General features: G+C 44.0%; 1 protein-coding gene across 1 annotated transcript in view; it reads left to right on the top strand.

Annotated features, from left to right (window-relative positions):
- The window catches only part of LOC135542364 (receptor-type tyrosine-protein phosphatase T-like), a 553,030-nt gene that overhangs the window by 163,054 nt on the left and 369,153 nt on the right, over positions 1-20,823 (top strand). The window contains exons 4-6 of the mRNA XM_064969287.1: positions 17,254-17,335; positions 18,171-18,286; positions 19,002-19,176. Of these exons, the coding sequence (XP_064825359.1) occupies positions 17,254-17,335; positions 18,171-18,286; positions 19,002-19,176 (373 nt within the window). The remainder of the gene's footprint in view (positions 1-17,253; positions 17,336-18,170; positions 18,287-19,001; positions 19,177-20,823) is intronic.

The following is a 20,823-nucleotide window of genomic DNA, read 5'->3' as shown; positions in this document are numbered from 1 at the left end:
ACAGAGCCAATGACCCCTCTGCACCCAGTGGTCTCCTTGGACCAAAACTGCTTTTCTCCAGCAGCCAGCCTGGCAGAGGCAACAAGGCCAGACTGACAGAGAAAGAGGTGGAGGTACCCAATCAGTTTGGCAAAGGCTGTGGCATAGGCTGAGGCAGCCAGGCCAGACGAATGACAGCTGGACAGGTGTAGGAGAGGGAGGAGAGGAAGGGATTTGATAGAGAATGCAGCAGGCTGAGTGACTGAGCAAAGTACATCTGTAAAAGTCTGGTCATTTAGTTGTGAAGCTAGACATGCTCAGCATGTGAGAAACAGTCATTATCCTAGGTTTGACTGAGTTGGAAACTCAGCAAAAAAAAAGAAATGTCCCTTTTTCTGGACCCTGTCTTTCAAAGATAATTCGTAAAAATCAAAATAACCACATTGTAAAGGCGTTAAGCACTGTTTCCCATGCTTGTTCAATGAACCATAAACAATTAATGAACATGCACCTGTGGAACGGTAGTTAAGACACTAACAGTTTACAGACGGTAGGCAATTAAGGTCACAGTTATGAAAACTCAGAACACTAAAGAGGCCTTTCTACTAACTCGGAAAACACCAAAAATAAAGATGCCCAGGATTCCTGCTCTTCTGCGTGAACATGCCTTAGGCATGCTGTAATGATGCATGAGGACTGCAGATGTGGCCAGGGCAATAAATTGCAATGTCTTTACTGTGAGGCGCCTAAGACAGTGCTACAAAACGGACAGCTGATCATCCTCGCAGTGACAGACCACGTGTAACAACACCTGCACAGGATTGGTACATCTGAACAGCACACCTACGGGACAGTTACAGGATGTCAACAACAACTGCCCGAGTTACACCAGGAACGCACAATCCCGCCATCAGTGCTCAGACAGTCCAATCTCTCCCATACTATTGCGGACAGAGGGCTTGTAGGCCTGTTGTAAGGCAGGTCCTCACCAGACATCACTGGCAACAACGTCGCATATGGGCACAAACCCACTGTCGCTGGACCAGACAGGACTGGCAAAAAGTGCTCTTCAATGACGAGTCGCGGTTTTGTCTAACCATGGGTGATGGTCGGATTCGGGTTTATCGTGTTAGGAATGAGCGTTACACCGAGGCCTGTAATCTGCAGCGGGATCGATTTGGAGCTGGAGGGTCCGTCATGTTCTGGGGCATTGTGTCACAGCATCATCAGACTGAGCTTGTTGTCATTGCAGTCAATCTCAACACTGTGCATTACCGGGAAGACATCCTCCTACCTCATGTGGTACCTTTCTTGCAGGCTCATCCTGACCATGACCCTCCAGCATGACAATGCCACCAGCCATACTGCTCGTTCTGTGCGTGATTTCCTGCAAGACAGGAATGTCAGTGTTCTGCCATGGCCAGCGAAGAGACCGTATCTCAATCCCATTGAGCACGTCTGGGACCTGTTGAATCGGAGGGTGAGGGCTAGGGCCATTCCTCACAGAACTGTCCAGGAACTTGCAGGTGCCTTGGTGGAAGAGTGGGGTAACATCTCACAGCAATAACTGGAAAATCGGGTGCAGTCTATGAGGAGGAGATGCGCTGCAGTACTTAATGCAGCTGGTGGCCAAACCAGATACTGACTGTTACTTTTGATTTTGACCCCCCCTTGTTCAGGGACACATTATTCCATTTCTGTGGAACTTGTTCAGTTTATGTCTCAGTTGTTGAATCTTGTTGTGTTCATACAAATATTTACACATGGTAAGTTTGCTGAAAATAAATGGAGTTGACAGTGAGGGTACGTTTAGTTTAGTTTGACTATCAGGTGTAATGGAGTGATCAGTCGGGTTTAGGTGTAATGTAGATATCAGTCAGCTTTGGATGGACAGCTGGAGGCAAATTTGTGTGTTCACATCAGGGTATGATAGCGCTGAAAAAATATGGCCGTAGCCTAACCTTCCCAAGGATCCATCGAACATATCACATCTGTATCATACACACAACAGATCAGTGTACTGTCCACACTGTTGTTTTTGTTTAATACATTTTTAATCATGTTGACAACCACAACATATTTAATTAACCACTGGAAATTCTGATAGCTAAGGATTCCGTGACACGGTTAGCTTTTTCAGCTAGGACCGCAAGATTGTGTCCCGAATTCCTACAAAAAGAAAAACATTAGTTAGCGGTTAGCCATCATGGTAACAGAGGAAGATGACGCTAGCAATGATAGAGTCAAAATACTAGTGGTATTTGTGTCTGTGTCTCAAATGCTCGAGGTGCAAGATTATATCTACGCAAGCAGAGGAAAATAAGGTGGAACTGATAAATGAACATAAATGTTTTGTTCTAAATGTATCATCATCAAGCAGTTTATGGAAGAGATTATCCGGTCTGGTCAGCCTCCATATATCCTAGAAGATCCGATCCAGTTATTAAACAGCTTTGCCTGCTGGAGCGGACAACCCTGCGAGTCAGCTCTGATCCTGGGAGTATACCAATAGCCAGCATCTGTCCAGGGGCACCCTCCACAGCTCAGCAAGTCACTAACCAAAGGAAACCCTCTTCCATCCCCCTGAGGATTCCGATGCAATCCGCTGCTACACGTACATGTGCGGTGAATCAGGCTGGCATTAGTCGAAGCACACCTCCTCCCCCCTCTTCCTTCCCCGTCGGATTCTATCACGACCACCATCGTTGTGGTCAGCTCAATGGTGAGACATTTTGGCCTGCCTGTGGCCTGTGGGCAGACCAAGGTCCAAGGTCCAATGTCACTCAGGCGCCCATGTCCAACTCCTCCTTCCTGCAGTTTTAGTCAACTACTCTAATATTGGCACCATTTTCACTCACGTTGGATTTACCGACATTCACTTTCGGAAATCTGAGGAACTGAAGGTGCGCTACAACATGCTCTTGAACATCCTTGTTTGCACAGGGAAGAGAGCAGTCATCCATTGCCCCCTGCCATGCTGTAGAAGGGGTTCGGAACGTTACAGCTGCCTTGCTGCCCCAAACAAGTTCTTGAAGAAACTCTGCAAAGACAGGAATGTCTCCTTGGTGACAATTTTGACTTGCTGTGAGAGCAACCAAGACTTTTAAAATAGAAGGGATTCACCCTAACCGCAGGGGTTACAGGATTACCTCCATCAACATACATTTTTTGGCACCCATCCCCAGATCTGTGCCTCGACACAATCCTGTCTCATAGCTCTACGGACAATTCCTTCGACCTCATGGCTTGGTTTTTGCCCTGACATACGCTGTAAACTGTGGGACCTTACATAGACAGATGTGTGCCTTTTCAAATAATGTCTAATCAATTGAATTTAACACAGGTGGACTCCAATAAAGTTGTAGAAACATCTCAAGGATGATCAATGGAAACACGATGCACCTGAGGTCAATTTTGAGTCTCATAGCAAAGGGTCTGAATAATTATGTAAATAAGGTGTTTATGTTCTTTAATTGTAATGCATCTGCAAAAATGTCTAAAAACCTGTTTTCACTTTGCCATTATGAGGTATTGTGTGTAGATTGATTTATTAATATTAGTTTTTTAATTAACTCAGCAAGTCAGTTAAGAACAAATTCTCATTTACAATGATAGCCTACTGGGGAAGAGCGGGTTTACTGTCTTGTTCAGAACTACTAATATTTACCTTGTCTGCTTTGGGATTTGATCCAGCAGCCTTTCAGTTACTGGCCCAACTCTGCTGTTATGTAGAAACATATGTGGAAAAAGTCAAGGGGTCTGATTACTTTCCGAAGGCAAATCAGCACGTATCACACTTAGATGTATACGGAGGGAACATGTCAGTATCATGCATGTCACACTCTCCTTGCTCAAAGTTGAGTAGAGATTGATTGCATCATTATTGGTCTTTTGTGTGAAGTATTGATGTGTTGAAGGTACCAAACTGTCTGTTCAAGTAGTTAGCACACATTTTGGACACTCATCTGTACAATACAAGACATGCAAGCAGTGGTCTCTTCACAGTCCCCCTTGTCCAGAACAGAGGCTTGGAAATGCACAGTATTAAATAGAGCCATGACTACATCGAACTCTCTGCCACCCCAGGTAACTCAAGCTAGCAATAAAACCAGTTTCAAAAACAGATAAAAACACACTTTACTGCACAAAGGGGACTGTGAAGAGACAGCCATTTTATATATCTTGAATAGTATTTTGCACTGCACTATGTATTAGACCTAGATATTGTGTGTATGTACCAACATTTTTCGAGGCGGCAGGGTAGCCTAGTGGTTAGAGCGTTGCACTAGTAACTGAAAGGTTGCAAGTGCGAATCCCCGAGCTGACAAGGTACAAATCTGCCGTTCTGCCCCTGAACAGACAGTTAACCCACTGTTCCTTGGCCGTCATTGTAAATAAGAATTTGTTCTTAACTGACTTGCCTAGTAAAATAAAGGTAAAAAAAAGTAGTCTATGTGTGATATTTTATGTCTGTATTTCAGTCCTTGACTAATAATGTTCTTTACTATGTCCAGGGTTGGATAGGTTACTTTCTAAAATGTAATCCATTACAGTTACTAGTTGCCTGTCCAAAATTATAATCAATGATGTAACATTTGGATAACCCAAACTCAATAACGAAATCTGATTACATTCAGTTACTTTTAGATTACTTTCCCCTTAAGAGGCATTAGAAGAAGACACAGGATAAATCAATGTTAAAGTTTACATAGCTGGCCATATATGGATGTCAAATTTTTCTTATGGGTTGGTTATGTAGTAACTACAGATTGCCCCTTTAAGTCTATCAAAAGTGTGAACGTTTGAGCATGTCCATTAGGACTATGGATTTTTTTAAATTAGCATGAATTATATTGAGAAATAAAAGCTCCATTTTTATTCCATAGGCTTGGATCCGCACTATGCAGCTGTTGCAAGAGCACATTTTCCACTGGCTGTCCACTGGTTTCAAAAACATTGATTGGGTTTGGATTTGTGCACAGCCTTCCACAACAACCACAATCCGTAAGGTGCCAATAACGACATGAGAGTGCAGCAGTGTGGTTCACATCAATGGCCTATGTAGATATCAATAATAAGTGATATCCGTATTGCCGTAGACTATACCACTGCTGGCTTCATTACCTCCAAGCGAATAGTCTACGGCCATTCTCATCGACGGGGCTGTAGTGGAGTAGGTTGAGAGCTTCAAGTTCCTTGGTGTCCACATCACCAACAAACTAGAATGGTCCAAACACACCAAGAAAGTTGTGAAGAGGGCACAACAAAGCCTATTCCCACTCAGGAAACTAAAAAGATTTGGCATGGGTCCTGAGATCCTCAGAAGGTTCTACAGTTGCAACATCGAGAGCTGGTTGCATCACTGCCTGGTACGGCAATTGCTCGGCCTCCGACCGGAAGGCACTACAGAGGGTAGTGCATACGGCCCAGTACATCACTGGGGCAAAGTTGCCTGCCATCCAGGACCTCTACACCAGGAGGTGTCAGAGGAGGGCCCTAAAAATTGTCAAAGACCCCAGCCACCCCAGTCATAGACTGTTCTCTCTACTGCCGCATGGCAAGCGGAACCGGAGTGCCAAGTCTAGGACAAAAAGGCTTCTCAACAGTTTTTACCCCAAGCCATAAGACTCCTGAACAGGTAATCAAATGGCTACCCAAACTAGCTACCAGCTATCAGTCAGATAACCACTGCTAGCGGTCATCAGCTAACCTTTAGCTCGGAAAGCTCTCGCCAGTTCGTACAACGCGTTTCAAATCAGAGAATAATGGACCTATTTTTCTCTCCATATCCCCGAATTCCTACCACAAACTCTAAACCTTTTCATCACAGCTAGCTAACCGCAACCCGGGTTAACTACTCCTGGCTAATGTTTCTGTCCTGGAGCTAGCACCAACTAGCCTGGGGCTAGCCCATGCTAGACCCATCTCCCGGCTCACTCCTGGGCTACAATATCCGGACCCCTTCTACTGCCGGTATGGGGCACGGAACCCCGCCAATCCTCTACGACTGGAATACCGACATAACCTGCCCGAGGATTCCAACAGGCCCCTCAGGCGCGACGCCCGCTGAAGGCCGATTCTGATAACCTGCTAGGCCTGCTAGCTACTTGGAACCCTACCTCCAGGACTGGTCTATCGACGTCACCGCACGAAGAGGCAAAAACAGACTTACCCCCATCGCAACGTCCCGCAAAGGCTAACTTGCTAGCCCTGGTCTACTAACTGCAAGCTTGCCTGCCCCGGTCTGCTAACTGCTAGCCCCTGGTAACTGCTTGCTTGCTAAAACGGTCTGCTAACTTCTTGCTTGCTAACCCGGTCTGTTTAGCCCCGGCCTACTAACTGTTAGCATCGGGATGCTAACTGTCTGAATCGTTATGGACCCATATGTTCAATTGGCTACGCATGCCTCTCTAATATCAATATGCCTTGTCCATTACTGTCCTGGTTAGTGATTACTGTCTTATTTCACTGTAGAGCCTCTAGCCCTGCTCGATATGACTTAACCAACCATGTTATCCCACCTCCTACATATGCGATGACATCACCTGGTTCAAACGGCTCTAGAGACTAAATCTCTCTGATCATTACTCAATGCCTAGGTTTAACTCCAATGTACTCACATCCTACCTTACCTTTATCTGTACACTATGCCTTGAATCTATGCTATCGTGCCCAGAAACCTGCTCCTTTTACTCTCTGTTCCGAACGTGCTAGACGGCCAGTTCGTATAGCCTTTAGCCGTACCCTTATCCTACTTCTCCACTGTTCCTCTGGTGATGTAGAGGTTAATCCAGGCCCTGCAGTGCCTAGCTCCACTCCCACTCCCCAGGTGCTCTCATTTGTTGACTTCTGTAAACGTAAAAGACTTGGTTTGATGCATGTTAACATTAGAAGCCTACTCCCTAAGTTTGTTTTACTCACTGCTCACTGTCTTAGCCGTGTCTGAATCCTGGCTTAGGAAAACCACCAAAAACCTTGAAATCTCCATTGCTAACTATAACATTTTCCGCCAAGATAGAACTGGGGGCGGTGTTGCAATCTACTGCAAAGATAGCCTGCAGAGTTCTGTATTACTATCCAAGTCTGTACCCAAACAATTCAAGCTTCTACTTCTAAAAATGCGCCTTTCAAGAAACAAGTCTCTCACTGTTGCCGCTTGCTATAGACCTCCCTCTGCCCCCAGCTGTGCCCTCGATACCATATGTGAATTGATTGCCCCCCATCTATCTTCTGTGACCTAAACTGGGACATGCTTAACACCTCAGCCATCATACAATCCAAACTTGATGCCCTCAATCTCATACAAATTATCAATGAACATACCAGGTACAACTCCAAATCCGTAAACACGGGCACCATCATAGATGTCATCCTAACTAACTCGCCCTCCAACTCGCCTTTCTAATTGACCTGGCCGGGGTATCCTGGAATGACATTGACCTCATCCCGTCAGTAGATGATGCCTGGCTATTCTTTAAAAGTGCCTTCCTCACCATCTTATATAAGCATGCCCCATTCAAAAAAATGTAGAACTAGGAATAGATATAGTCCTTGGTTCACTCCAGAACTGTCTGCCATTGACCAGCACAAAAACATCCTTTGGCTTTCTGCATTAGCATGGAATAGCCCCTGTGATATGCAACTTTTTAGGGAAGTTAGGAACAAATATACACAGGCAGTTAGGAAAGATATGGCTAGCTTTTTCAAACAGAAATTTGCATCCTGTAGTACTAACTCAAAAATGTTCTAGGACACTGGAAAGTCCATGGAGAATAAGAGCACCTCCTCCCAGCTGCCCACTGCTCTGAGGCTAGGAAAACTGTCACCATAAATCCACTATAATTGAGAATTTCAAGAAACATTTCTCTACGGCTGGCCATGCTTTGAACCTGGCTACCCCTGCCAACTGCCCGGCCCCCTCCACAGCAACCCGCCAAAGCCCCCACCATTTCTCCTTTACTCAAATCCAGATAGCTGATGTTCTGAAAGAGCTGCAAAATCTGGACCCCTACAAATCAGCCGGGGCTAGACAATCTGGTCCCTCTCTTTCTAAAATTATATGCTGAAATTGTTGCAAGCCCTATTACTAGCCTGTTCAACCTCTCTTTCGTATCATCTGAGATTCTCAAAGATTGGAAAGCTGCCATGGTCCTCCCTCTCTTCAAAGGCCACTCTAGACCCAAACTGCTACAGACTTATATCTATCCTACCCTGTCTTTCTAAAGTCTTCGAAAGCCAAGTTAACAAACAGATTACCGACCATTTCGAATCCCACCATACCTTCTCCACTATGCAATCTGGTTTCAGAGCTGGTCATGGGTGCACCTCAGCCATGCTCAAGGTCCTAAATGACATCATAACCGCCATCGATAAGAGACCTTACTGTGCAGCCGTATTCATCGACCTGGCCAAGGCTTTCGACTCTGTCAATCACCACATTATTAATGGCAGACTCGACAGCCTTGTTGTCTCAAATGATTGCCTCGCCTAGTTTACCAACTACTTCTCTGATAGAGTTCAGTGTGTCAAATCGGAGGGCCTGTTGTCCGGGCCTCTGGCAGTCTCTATGGGGGTGCCGCAGGGTTCAATCCTCGGGCCGACTCTCTTCTCTGTAAACATCAATGATGTTGCTCTTGCTGCTGGTGATTCTCTGGTACACCTCTACGCAGACGACACCATTCTGAATACTTCTGGCCCCTCTTTGGACACTGTGTTAACTAACCTCCAGACGAGCTTCAATGCCATACAACTCTCCTTCCGTGGCCTCCAACTGCTCTTAAACGCAGGGAAAACTAAATGCATGCTATTCAACCGATGCCTGCCCTCACCTGCTAACCCGTCCAGCATCACTACTCTGGACGGCTCTGACTTAGAATACGTGGACAACTACAAATACCTAGGTGCCTGGTTAGACTGTAAACTCTCCTTCCAGACTCACATTATGCATCTCCAATCCAAAATTAAATCTAGAATCGGCTTCCTATATTGCAACAAAGCATCCTTCACTCATGCTGCCAAGCATGCCCTCGTAAAACTGACCATCCTACTGATCCTCGACTTTGGGAATGTCATCTATAAAATAGCCTCCAACACTCTACTCAACAAACTGGATGCAGTCTATCACAGTGCCATCCGTTTTGTCACCAAAGTCCCATACACTACCCACCATTGTGAACTGTACGCTCTTGTTGATTGGCCCTCGCTTCATACTCAACGCCAAACCCACTGGCTACAGGTTATCTACAAGTCTCTGCTAGGTAAAGCCCCGCCTTATCTCAGCTCAATGGTCAACATAGCAGCACGCACTCGTTGCACTCTCTCCAGCAGGTATATCTCACTCATCACCCCCAAAGCCAATCCCTCCTTTGGTCGTCTTTCCTTCCAGTTCTCTGCTGCCAATGATTGCAACGAACTGCAAATATCTCTGAAGCTAGCTTTCACTAGCTTTAAGCACCAGCTGTCAGCACCAGCTGTCAGAGCAGCTCACCGATCACTGCACCTGTACATAGCCCATCTGTAAACAGCCCATCTATCTACCTACCTCATCCCCATACAGTATATATTTATTTATCTTGCTCCTTTGCACCCCAGTATCGCTCCTTTGCACCCCAGTATCTCTACTTGCACATTCATCTTCTGCACATCTACCATTCCAGTGTTTAAATTGCTATATTGTTACTATATACTGTATATTGCTATATATATTGCTTCGCCACCATGGCCTATTTATTGCCTTAACTCCCTTATCTTACCCCATTTGCGCTCACTGTACATATACTTTTTGTTTTCTTTTGTTCTACTGTATTATTGACTGTATGTTTTGTTTATTCCATGTGTAACTCTGTGTTGTTCTATGTGTCGAATTGCTATGCTTTATCTAGGCCAGGTCGCAGCTGCAAATGACAACTCAACTAACTGTTCTCAACTAGCCTACCTGGTTAAATAAAGGTAAAATAAAAAAATAAATATATGCATAGTCACTTTAACCATATCTACATGTACATACTACCTCAATCAGCCTGACTAACCGGTGTCTGTATCTAGCCTTGCTACTGTATATAGCCTCGCTACTGTTTTTCACTGTCTTTTTACTGTTGATTTTATTTCCTTACTTTCCTATTGTTCACCTAATTGGTTAGAGCCTGAAAGTAAGCATTTCACTGTTGTATTCATGACAAATAAAATTTGATTTGATTCATTCAAGTTGGATAGTGTTTGAATGCCGACAGCAGTCGCACCATTGGAAGACACAGCTTGGACTGTAACCTACAAAAGTCCATTCGTGCTCTTTTCCCGCGATCCATCAAACCCATTTGTTGCGTCATCATAGTGGTCTCTGACTTGCGCCTTTTTTCAGTGCTGATTTGAATGTCATTGAGAAAACAGAGAAGTGTCAAAGATTTTTTTCCTCAAACATTCTTTCTGAATTTAAAAGTAATCATCTAGTTTTTAAAAAGTATTTGTAATCTGATTACAATATTTTTGCAGGTAACATAACATATTACAATCACATTTTTTTTGTAATCCCTTACATGTAACAGATTACATGTAATCCGTTACTTCCGTTACACCCCAACCCTGATTATGTCATGTTTAATGTGGAACACAGTAAGTGTAGGTCATGCTTTTGTAGCGGCTAATGGGGATCCTAATAAATACCAAATACAACAGGTGAGAGTAATGGCCGAGAGAGAGAAGGGTAAAGTAGCCTAGATGCAACAAGCGATAGTTTTGGCAAGTCGGTTAGGACATCTACTTTGTGCATGACACAAGTAATTTTTCCAACAATTGTTTACAGACAGATTATTTCACTGTATCACATTTCCAGTGGGTCAGACGTTTACATAAACTAAGTTGACTGCGCCTTTAAACAGCTTGGAAAATGACAGAACATGATGTCATGGCTTTAGAAGCTTCTGATGGGCTAATTGACATAATTGGTACCTGTGGATGTATTTCAAGGCCTACCTTCAAACTCAGTGCCTCTTTGCTTGACATCAAGGGAAAATCAAAATAAATCTTCCAAGACCTCAGAAAAAAATTGTATACCTCCACAAGTCTGGTTCATACTTGGGAGCAATTTCCAAATGCCTGAAGGTATCATGTTCATCTGTTCAAACAATAGTACGTAAATATAAACACCATGGGACCACCAAACCGCCATACCACTCAGGAAGGAGACGCATTCTGTCTCCTAGAGGTGAAGGCACTTTGGTGTGAAAAGTGCAAATCATGCTCAGAACAACAGCAAAGGACATTGTGAAGCAGCTGGAGGAAACATGTACAAAAGTATCTATATCCACAGTAAAATAAGTCCTATATTGACATAACCTGAAATGCCGCTCAGCAAGGAAGAACCCACTGCTCCAAAACTGCAATAAGACTACAGTTTGCAACTGCACATGGGGAAAAAGATTGTACTTTTTGGAGAAATGTCCTCCGGTCTGATGAAACAAAAAAGCAGTGGTTCGTCCTTTCTGCTATCAATCCACGGTTTCTGGTTTGGGAATGTCTTAATAGTTGCTCTGGGTTTGACATCGCCGATGCACTTGCTAATAAACTCACTCACCGAATCAGCGTATTCGTCAATGTTGTTGTTTGACACAATGCAGATCATATCACAATCCACGTGATCGAAGCAATCTTGAAGCGTGGAATCAGATTGTTCGGACCAGCGTTGAACGGACCAGCGTTGAACTCCTGAGCGCAGGAGCTTTCTGTTTTAGTCTATGTCTATAGCAACAAAATGGAGTCGTGGTCAGCTTTTTCAAAAGGAGGGCCGGGGAGGGCCTTATATGCATTGTCGAAGTTAGAATAACAATGATCCTGGGTGTTACCAGCTCTGGTAGCACAATCGATATGATGATAAAACTTAGGGAGTCTTTTTTACAGATTAGTCTTGTTAAAATCCCCGGCTACATTGAATGCAGTCTCAGGATATGTGGTTTCCAGTTTACATAGTCAAATCAAGTTTGTTTGGGGCTATCGATGTGTCTGCTAGGGGGTGAATTTATGCGGCTGTGATTATTATCGAAGAGAATTCTCTTGGTAGATAATGAGGTCGACATTTGATTGTGAGGAATTCTAAGTCAGGTGAACAGAAGGACTTAAGTTCCTGTATGTTGTTACGATCACACCACTTCTCGTTAATCATAAGGCATACGCCCACGCCCCTCTTCTTACCAGGAAGATGCTTGTTTCAGTCGGCGCGATGCGTGAAGAAACCAGCTGGCTTTACCGACTCCGATAGCGTGTCTCGAGTGAGCCATGTTTCCGCGAAGCAAAGAACGTTACAGTCTCTTATTTCTCTCTGGAATGCTACCATTGCTCGGATTTCATCAACCTTGATGTCAAGAGACTGGACATTGGTGAGTAGTATGCTCGGGAGCGGTGTGCGATGTGCCTGTCTCAGGAGCCTGACCAGAAGAACGCTTCGTCTGCCCCTTTTAAGTTGTTTTGGTTCGCTGGCTGGGATCCGATCTATTGTACTGGGTGGTGGGCAAAACAGAGGATCCGCATCAGGAATGTCGTATTCAGACTATAGGCATACACTCTTCTAACTGCCATGGTGCATTATTAGCACAATCAAAAAACTTTCCTGGCACTTTCACTGATTGCTAAAAGTACTGGGGCTGGAGTCCCAGGGCTGGGGTCCCAGGGCTGGAGTCCCTGGAGAACTGGAGTCCCAGGGCTGGAGTCCATAAATGGTTGATTTACGTGCAATCTTACTGGCAGCAATATCTTTGCCTGTGAAACCCTTTTTGTGCAAAGCAATGATGTTGGCACGTGCAGGTAACCATGGTTGACCAAGGAAGAACAATGATTCCAAGCACCACCCTCCTTTTGAAGCTTCCAGTCTGTTATTTGAACTCCATCAGCATGACAGAGTGATCTCCAGCCTTGTCCTCGTCAACACTCACACCTGTGTTAACGAGAGAATCACTGACATGATGTCAGCTGGTCCTTTTGTGGCAGGGCTGAAATGCAGTGGAAATGTTTTGGGGGATTCAGTTCATTTGCATGGCAAAGAGGGACTTTGCAATTAATTGCAATTCATCTGATCACTCTTCATAACATTCTGAACTATATGCAAATTGTCATCATACATACTGAGGCAGCAGACTTTGTGAAAATGTATATTTGTGTCATTCTCAAAACGTTTGGCCACGACTGTATACTGTATTTTTGTAAATGTCATTCCAACATTGCTCATCCTAGTATTTTTATATTTCTTAATTCCATTATTTTACTTTGATATTTGTGTATTGTTGTGAATTGTTAAATACCTCTGCACTGTTTGAGCTAGGAACACTACACCCGCAATAACAATTTGATTTGATTTGTAATGCACACCGCTATTGGACTCTGGACTAGTGGAAACGCATTCTTTGGAGTGAACAATCACACTTCACCATCTGGCATCCCGACAGACAAATCTGGATTTGGCGGATGCCAAAAGAATGCTACCTGCCCCATGCAATGCATAGTGCCAACTCTAATTTTTGGTGGAGAAGAAATAATGGTCGTGGGCTATTTTTCATGGTTTTCTAGGCCCCTTAGTTCCAGTGAAGGGAAGTGTTAACGCTACAGCATACAATGACATTTTAGACAATTCTGTGCTTCCAACTTTGTGGCAACAGTTTGGGGTCGGCCCTTTCCGGTTTCAGCATGACAATGCCCCTTTGCAGATAGCGTGGTCCATACAGAAATTGTTTGTCGAGATTGGTGTGGAAGAACTTGACTGGGATGCATAGAGCCCTGACCTCAACCCCATCGTAGTCTGACAATGCACCATGGACGTTAGAATGGTATTGCTTTGGGGATACCGTGTGTGTGTGTGTGTGCTTGTTTGTGTGTGATGCCTGTTTGAACAAGTGTATTAGACTCCCACCCCACACACATACACACACACACACACCTGTATACACACACAACCTACCTGTCTCTTCCTATGTATGTAACCAACCACACAAAATACCTCATCCGAATGTGTTTCCTCCTTCTGAAAATAATCTGTGGCACAACTTCTTCCATGTCCTAATAGGACTACTTATAATAATGTGGTTATCATGTGCTAAAAGAGAAATTATTTCCTTCTTACTAAAGCCAATTTTAAAGTATAGTTTCACCAGGTTATCTAACTGTTGACATTTCAACAGTGGCACACACAGCAACAGGAAGCCAGGGAGTTAACCAAATCCACTACCTTAATCTTTAAGTATAACTGTAACTTTATTCTCGAAATGTAATTGAGATAAAAAAAAAAAGTGGGAATATTTTGAGAATTAAGTACAATCCATACAAGAACGGAAACGATCGAAGTACCACCACCCATCAACATTTATTTATTATTTCTGTTCACTTGGTGCTAATACTCTTCTGTACAACACCCCATAATGTCAGTGAAATTGTGTTTTTAGAAATTGTAATAAATTATTAGAAAAGTAAAAGCTGAAATGTCTTGATTCAATAAGTATTCAACCTGTTTGATTTGGAAAGCCTAAAAAACTGGAGTAAAAGTGTGCTTAACAAGTCAGACACTAAGTTGCATGGACTAACTCAGTGTGCAATAGTGGTGTTTAACATGAGTTTTGAATGACTACCGCATCTCAGTACCACACACATACAATTATCTGTAAGGTGAAGTAATTAATTACACTTTGGATGGTGTATCAAGACACTCAGACACTACAAAGATAAAGGTTTCCAACTTAACTCAGTTGATGGAGAGGATTTCATCACGAGGACAATGGTGATTTTAAACCAGTTACAGAGTTAAATGGCTGTGATAGGAGAGAACTGAGGATGGATCAACAACATTTGAGATATGCCATAATACCAACCTAAATGAGTGAAAACAATGCATCCTGTTTCCAATAAGGTACTAAAGTAAAACTGCAAATAAAATGGCAAAGAAATTACTTTTTTGTCCTGAATACTGTGCAAAGCTTTATGGTTGGAATCAAATCAACCACAACACATCACTGAGTACCACTCTTCATATTTAGAGTATGGTGGTGGCTGCATCATGTTATGAGACGCTTGTCATTTGCAAGGACTAAATCATTTTTGGGGTGATAAAATCAAATGAATAGAACTAAGCACAGGCTAAGTCCTAGAGAAAAACCTGGTTCAGTCTGCTTTCCAACAGACACCAATACGTCTTTCAGCAGGACAATCATGGAAAACACAAGGCCAATTATACACTGGAGTTACTTACCAAGACAACATGGAATAGTCCTGAGTGGCCTAGTTACAGTTTTGACTTAAATCGTCTTGAAAATATATATCAAGACTTGAAAATAGCTGTCTAGCAATGATCAGCAAACAACTTGACAGGGCTTGAAGAATTTATTTAAGAATAATAGGCAAATATTGTACAATCCAGGTGTGGAAAGCTCTTAGAGACTTACCCAGAAAGGCTCACAGCTGTAATACTGCCAAATATGATTCTAACATGTATTGACTCAGGGGGTTATCTTATCAAATAATATTAATGTTTAATTTTCCTTTAATACAAAAATGCATATACACTAGCGGTCAAAAGTTTGGGGTCACTTAGAAATGTCCTTGTTTTTGAAAGAAAAGCACATTTTTGTCCATTAAAATTACATCAAATTGATCAGAAATACAGTGTAGACAATTTTTAATGTTGTAAATGACTATTGTAGCTGGAAATGGCAGATTTTCTTAATGGAATATCTACATAGGCGTTATCAGCAACCATCACTCCTGTGTTCCAATGGCACGTTGTGTTAGCTGATCTAAGTTTATAATTTTAAAAGGCTAATTGATCATTAGAAAATTATTTTGAAATTATGTTAGCACAGCTGACAATTGTTGTGCTGATTAAAGAACCAATAGAATTTGCCTTCTTTAGACTAGTTGAGTATCTGTAGCATCAACATTTGTGGGTTCGATTACAGGCTCAAAATTGCCAGAAACAAATAATTTCTTCTGAAACTCGTCAGTCTGTTCTTGTTCTGAGAAATTAAGGCTATTCCATGTGAGAAATTGCCAAGAATCTGAAGATCTCGTACAACACTGTGTACCATTCCCGTCACAGAACAGCTCAAACTGGCTCTAACCAGAATAGAAAGAGAAGTGGGAGGCCCTGGTGCACAACTGAGCAGGAGGACAAGTACATTAGAGTGTCTAGTTTGAGAAACAGATGCCTCACAAGTCCTCAACTGGCAGCTTCATTAAATAGTACCCGCAAAACACCAGTCTCAATGGCAACAGTGAAGAGGCGACTCCGGGATGCTGGCCTTCTAGGCAGAGTCCCTCTGTCCAGTGTCTATTGGCCTGTCAGAGATATGGCTTTTTCTTTGCAACTCTGCCTAGAAGGCCAGCATCCTGGAGTCACCTCTTCACTGTTGATGTTGTGACTGGTGTTTAACATTCTGTATAAAATGCTTCCCATTTAGTTATTTCCAGCAAACCTAACCTATTATGAGCAAAGCAACAACCTTGGAGGCTTTTGCTATGACTAAAACACCTGACTATACCTGTGGAAGGAGGCTCCTCTCCCCCTCCAACCCTCTCTCTTGTCCTATTTATTTATTTAACCTAGGCAAGTAAGTTAAGACACATTCGTATTTACAATGACGGCCTAGGAACAGTGGGTTAACGTCCTTGTTCAGGGGCAGAACGACAGATTTTCACCTTTGTCAGCTCAGCTTGATGAGCAGGTTGAGCTGAGCCAAGCCAAGCTGTACTGGGCTGGCCTGGTTACACAGCAAACATAGTTGTAGTAACGTGCTGGAAAGGACAACGTGAAAATAAAATATCAGAGTCGGGTTCGGGTTGGCCCTATAATGTGAAATGCGTATTTGTCTCTATCTGGCCACAGAGACCTGAAGGCCTGAGTCCCTCTTCCCAGTCTGGCAGCCTTCACCGAGAGCCCTGTGTGAGCCCCACATGTCCCGAGCACATGGCACTGCTCTACTGGCCTGCACATTCTGCCAGGCCCATATGTGAACAGCAGCAGCAATCCGCCTGTATTGTTTGTTAATTATTACTTGAATATATTGCTGCAGCTGTCTCAATGGAAAGAGCTGCTGTCAATGTGGCAACAAGCTTTCATTTTGAAGGGTGTGTAGTTAGAGATGGTGAATGTTGTTGACAGCATTGTGGATGCCATTCTTACAGGGTGTCCAGATGAGTTTTGCAGGGGTAACGAAAAATGCCTGTACAAATTGTGTTTCTCACTCTCTCCTCTGTCTCCCCACTCCCATCTCTCCCCATCTCTCTTCCTCTCCACCTTTGCGGTAGGTGATATTCGAGTCTGTATCCGTACAAGGCCATCCAGGGTTCATCGCGGTGGACGAGGTCCGAGTGTTGGCCCACCCATGCCGTAAGTGACACTACCCCATGGAGCATCATCTGGTCTCACACTCCTGTCTAGCAGGCGGTGCGTGCGTATGTGTGTTTGGGAGTGGGGGACCCACAGACCAAGGGGAGTAGAGGGAGGACGCTAGTGGAGCACAGAAGAAGGAACAAACTCAGGGCCTTCATCATTCAAAGCTGACAGAATGTCTTTGCCTCACATCTTTGGACTCCTCCAAGGCACTCAGTGTCCTAGATGTGTTCTCTTTCTTTCTTTCTTTCTTTCTCTTTCTGTACTTAGACTTAGAGCTTTCCCTGGGAATTAGGACAGAGCACTCAGTGCTGAATTCAAATAAGATTAGGAAGTAAAGGTAAATAAATTGCAGAGTAAAGGAATCCAGTCGGCTTTTTTCTTCAATGGGGGAAATTAACGTCAAGATAAATTCTCGTATTGAAATGATCAATGAATACACTATTAGGCCTACATTTCTAGGCGCGGTGAAAATGAGATTAGGAGATGCCGTTTCAATGCCGTTTCAATGCCATACAGAGCAGTCTCGGTTCATTTGCTTTTCAGCTGGACATTAGTGTGCACTGAGCACACCAGGGGAGAGAATTCTACGGAAGGAAGGAAAGGTGACCTGAAATGTTAACTTTAGATTTTAGAACAAAAAGAAAAAACACACTGATCTACAAAACACTGTTTTGATGGTAATTTAATGTTGTGTGCATTTGTTTTCTTTATTCCTCACATAACTCAGCTTTCTCAATTACTCAATGCATGTCAAACAGTTGATACAGTATGTGTTTGTGCTTATTCCTGCCTCGTCATTGTATTGAGTGTGTTTCCCGCCCCTTTGCAGGGAAAGCGCCTCACTTCCTGCGGCTGCAGAATGTGGAGGTGAATGTGGGCCAGAACGCCACCTTCCAGTGTACCGCCGGGGGGAAGTGGTCACAACACGACCAACTGTGGCTACAGGCGAGTGGCTTCCCTTCGGTCCATTATAGATGTCATCCATCTTATCCCTCTCACCTTAAATCTGCAATCTTTAATTAGAAAAATAACAGATGGCAGCCGTGCCTGAGGGATGGGGCTGGAGAAGTAACCAATCTCAAATTCATAGATGTAGCTGTGGATGCATCCACCTTTAGTGACTAGCTTCTGTAGCTTTTTCAATCATGTAGAATACACAGGGCATTTTAGTTGATTTCTGTTGCAATGTTATGACCCCACTCTTGTGAAATGACACTTACAGCATGGTCCAGTTCCTTGCTGTACTTGCACAAGCACAGTAATGGTATAAACTCTGTGGGGATATCCATACAATCTGTGCCCTGAGTATAAAGTGTTGTTTTGATATGGACGACTGCCTCTCTATCAGCCACCAATGTACTGCACTAGCATGTTTTCATCTTATAGTAATGGAATTTGCAATGCAGTACTATCCAGGGCAGAAAAAAAGTATCAGGTACATGCTAGAATAAATTACTTTTGGGAGGTTGTTATAGTCGAGTTGATATCGTAAGGAAAAAGTGCTGTGAAAAAGTTGCAGTTTCTGACATTAACCATCCTGCTGGTTTCTTTGGTTAACAGATTTGAATGTCCATATGTGGAGTTTGTCCTTTTTTCCATACCGACGTGATAATGTGACTAATGTGTTAGTAAGAAAGTGTCTGTCTCTCTCTCTCTACAGCAGTGGAATGGTAAAGACACAGCCCTCATGGTGACGCGGGTGGTGAACCACCGGCGTTTCTCGGCCACCGTCAGCGTCGGGGACACGTCTCAGAGAAGCACCAGCCGCTATCGCTGTGTCATCCGCTCCGATGGTGGCTCTGGGGTCTCCAACTACGCAGAGCTAATCGTCAAAGGTACAGCTAACGTACTAACGGCTTACCTGCTAAAAGCGAGCAGGTAAAGGCTAACGGCTAGACTACCGGCTAGACTACCGGCTAGGCTAACGCTAGGCTACCCTAATACCAGGCTATTACCAGTCAGTCAGAACTCTGCTGGGTTCCTCCACAGTCATCTGAGCAGCAAAGCCCTCATTATTTCAGCCACCATCAGCAGTGTGCATTCCATGCCACTATTTCCCCCTTCTCCCATTTACTAATGCATACGAACTCTGCCTTGAACAGAAACAAAGAGAACATTTTGGTTAAAGGAATGGAAAACAAGAGTTTCTTCACAGATCGCGTAGACTGCTGGGTAGTCAAATCAAATCAAAATCAAATCAAATGTATTTATATAGCCCTTCGTATATCAGCTGATATCTAAAAGTGCTGTACAGAAACCCAGCCTAAAACCCCAAACAGCAAGCAATGCAGGTGTAGAAGCATGGTGGCTAGGAAAAACTCGCTAGAAAGCCCAAAACCTAGGAAGAAACCTAGAGAGGAACCAGGCTATGTGGGGTGGCCAGTCCTCTTCTGGCTGTGCCGGGTGGAGATTATAACAGAACATGGCCAAGATGTTCAAATGTTCATAAATGACCAGCATGGTCCAATAATAATAAGGCAGAACAGTTGAAACTGGAGCAGCAGCACAGCCAGGTGGACTGGGGACAGCAAGGAGTCATCATGTCAGGTAGTCCTGAGGCATGGTCCTAGGGCTCAGGTCCTCCGAGAGAGAGAAAGAAAGAGAGAATTAGAGAGAGCACACTTAAATTCACACAGGACACCGAATAGGACAGGAGAAGTACTCCAGATATAACAAACTGACCCTAGCCCCCCGACACAAACTACTGCAGCATAAATAGAGGCTGAGACAGGAGGGGTCAGGAGACACTGTGGCCCCATCCGAGGACACCCCCGGACAGGGCCAAACAGGAAGGATATAACCCCACCCACTTTGCCATAGCACTGCCCCCACACCACTAGAGGGATATCTTCAACCACCAACATACCATCCTGAGACAAGGCCAAGTGTAGCCCACAAAGATCTCCGACATGGCACAACCCAAGGGTAAGCGCCAACCCAGTCGTTGGGTATTGTAGGATGGGCGGGTGGGCACATTCTCCGCTTTCTTCTCAGAAAGAGTGGATAAATTGACAGTGCACTGTAAATAATCTGAAATAGCCTATATATTTGTTCTATCACTTCTCCCCTCAGAAAGGAGCACTTCTTGATATATGGCTCAGAAAAACATGCTTCCCCCTCCTCTCTCGCTCTTTTCCTCCCATCCTGTCCAGATTCAGCCAGCCATTGTTCCTACCCCGGGTTGTTTGCCTAGCCAAACAAACCTTTAATGCTGATATTTAACCGCTAATCTGGTACTTTGATTCCCGCTCCGTGCCTATATGTGTGGGGAACAGGGGCAAGATGGCCCTGCTTAGCAGAAGCTGGCACTAAATCACTCCTGTGATGCACCTGGAAGCAAGAGTAGACTGCCTAACCTTGAGTTGTTTGTGCACCTGGTTTCTTGGCTCAGACCTGTGGGCCTATAGCCAGGGGCCTTTGTAGTGCATCAGAACTGGATCGGTGCACCTCAGCTGGACTGGAGGCTATTAAAATCCAGGCCT

This window comes from Oncorhynchus masou, chromosome 6 (assembly GCF_036934945.1).
Source record: "Oncorhynchus masou masou isolate Uvic2021 chromosome 6, UVic_Omas_1.1, whole genome shotgun sequence".
Taxonomy (NCBI): Eukaryota; Metazoa; Chordata; class Actinopteri; order Salmoniformes; family Salmonidae; genus Oncorhynchus; species Oncorhynchus masou.
This window is presented reverse-complemented; position numbering and strand designations above follow the sequence as displayed.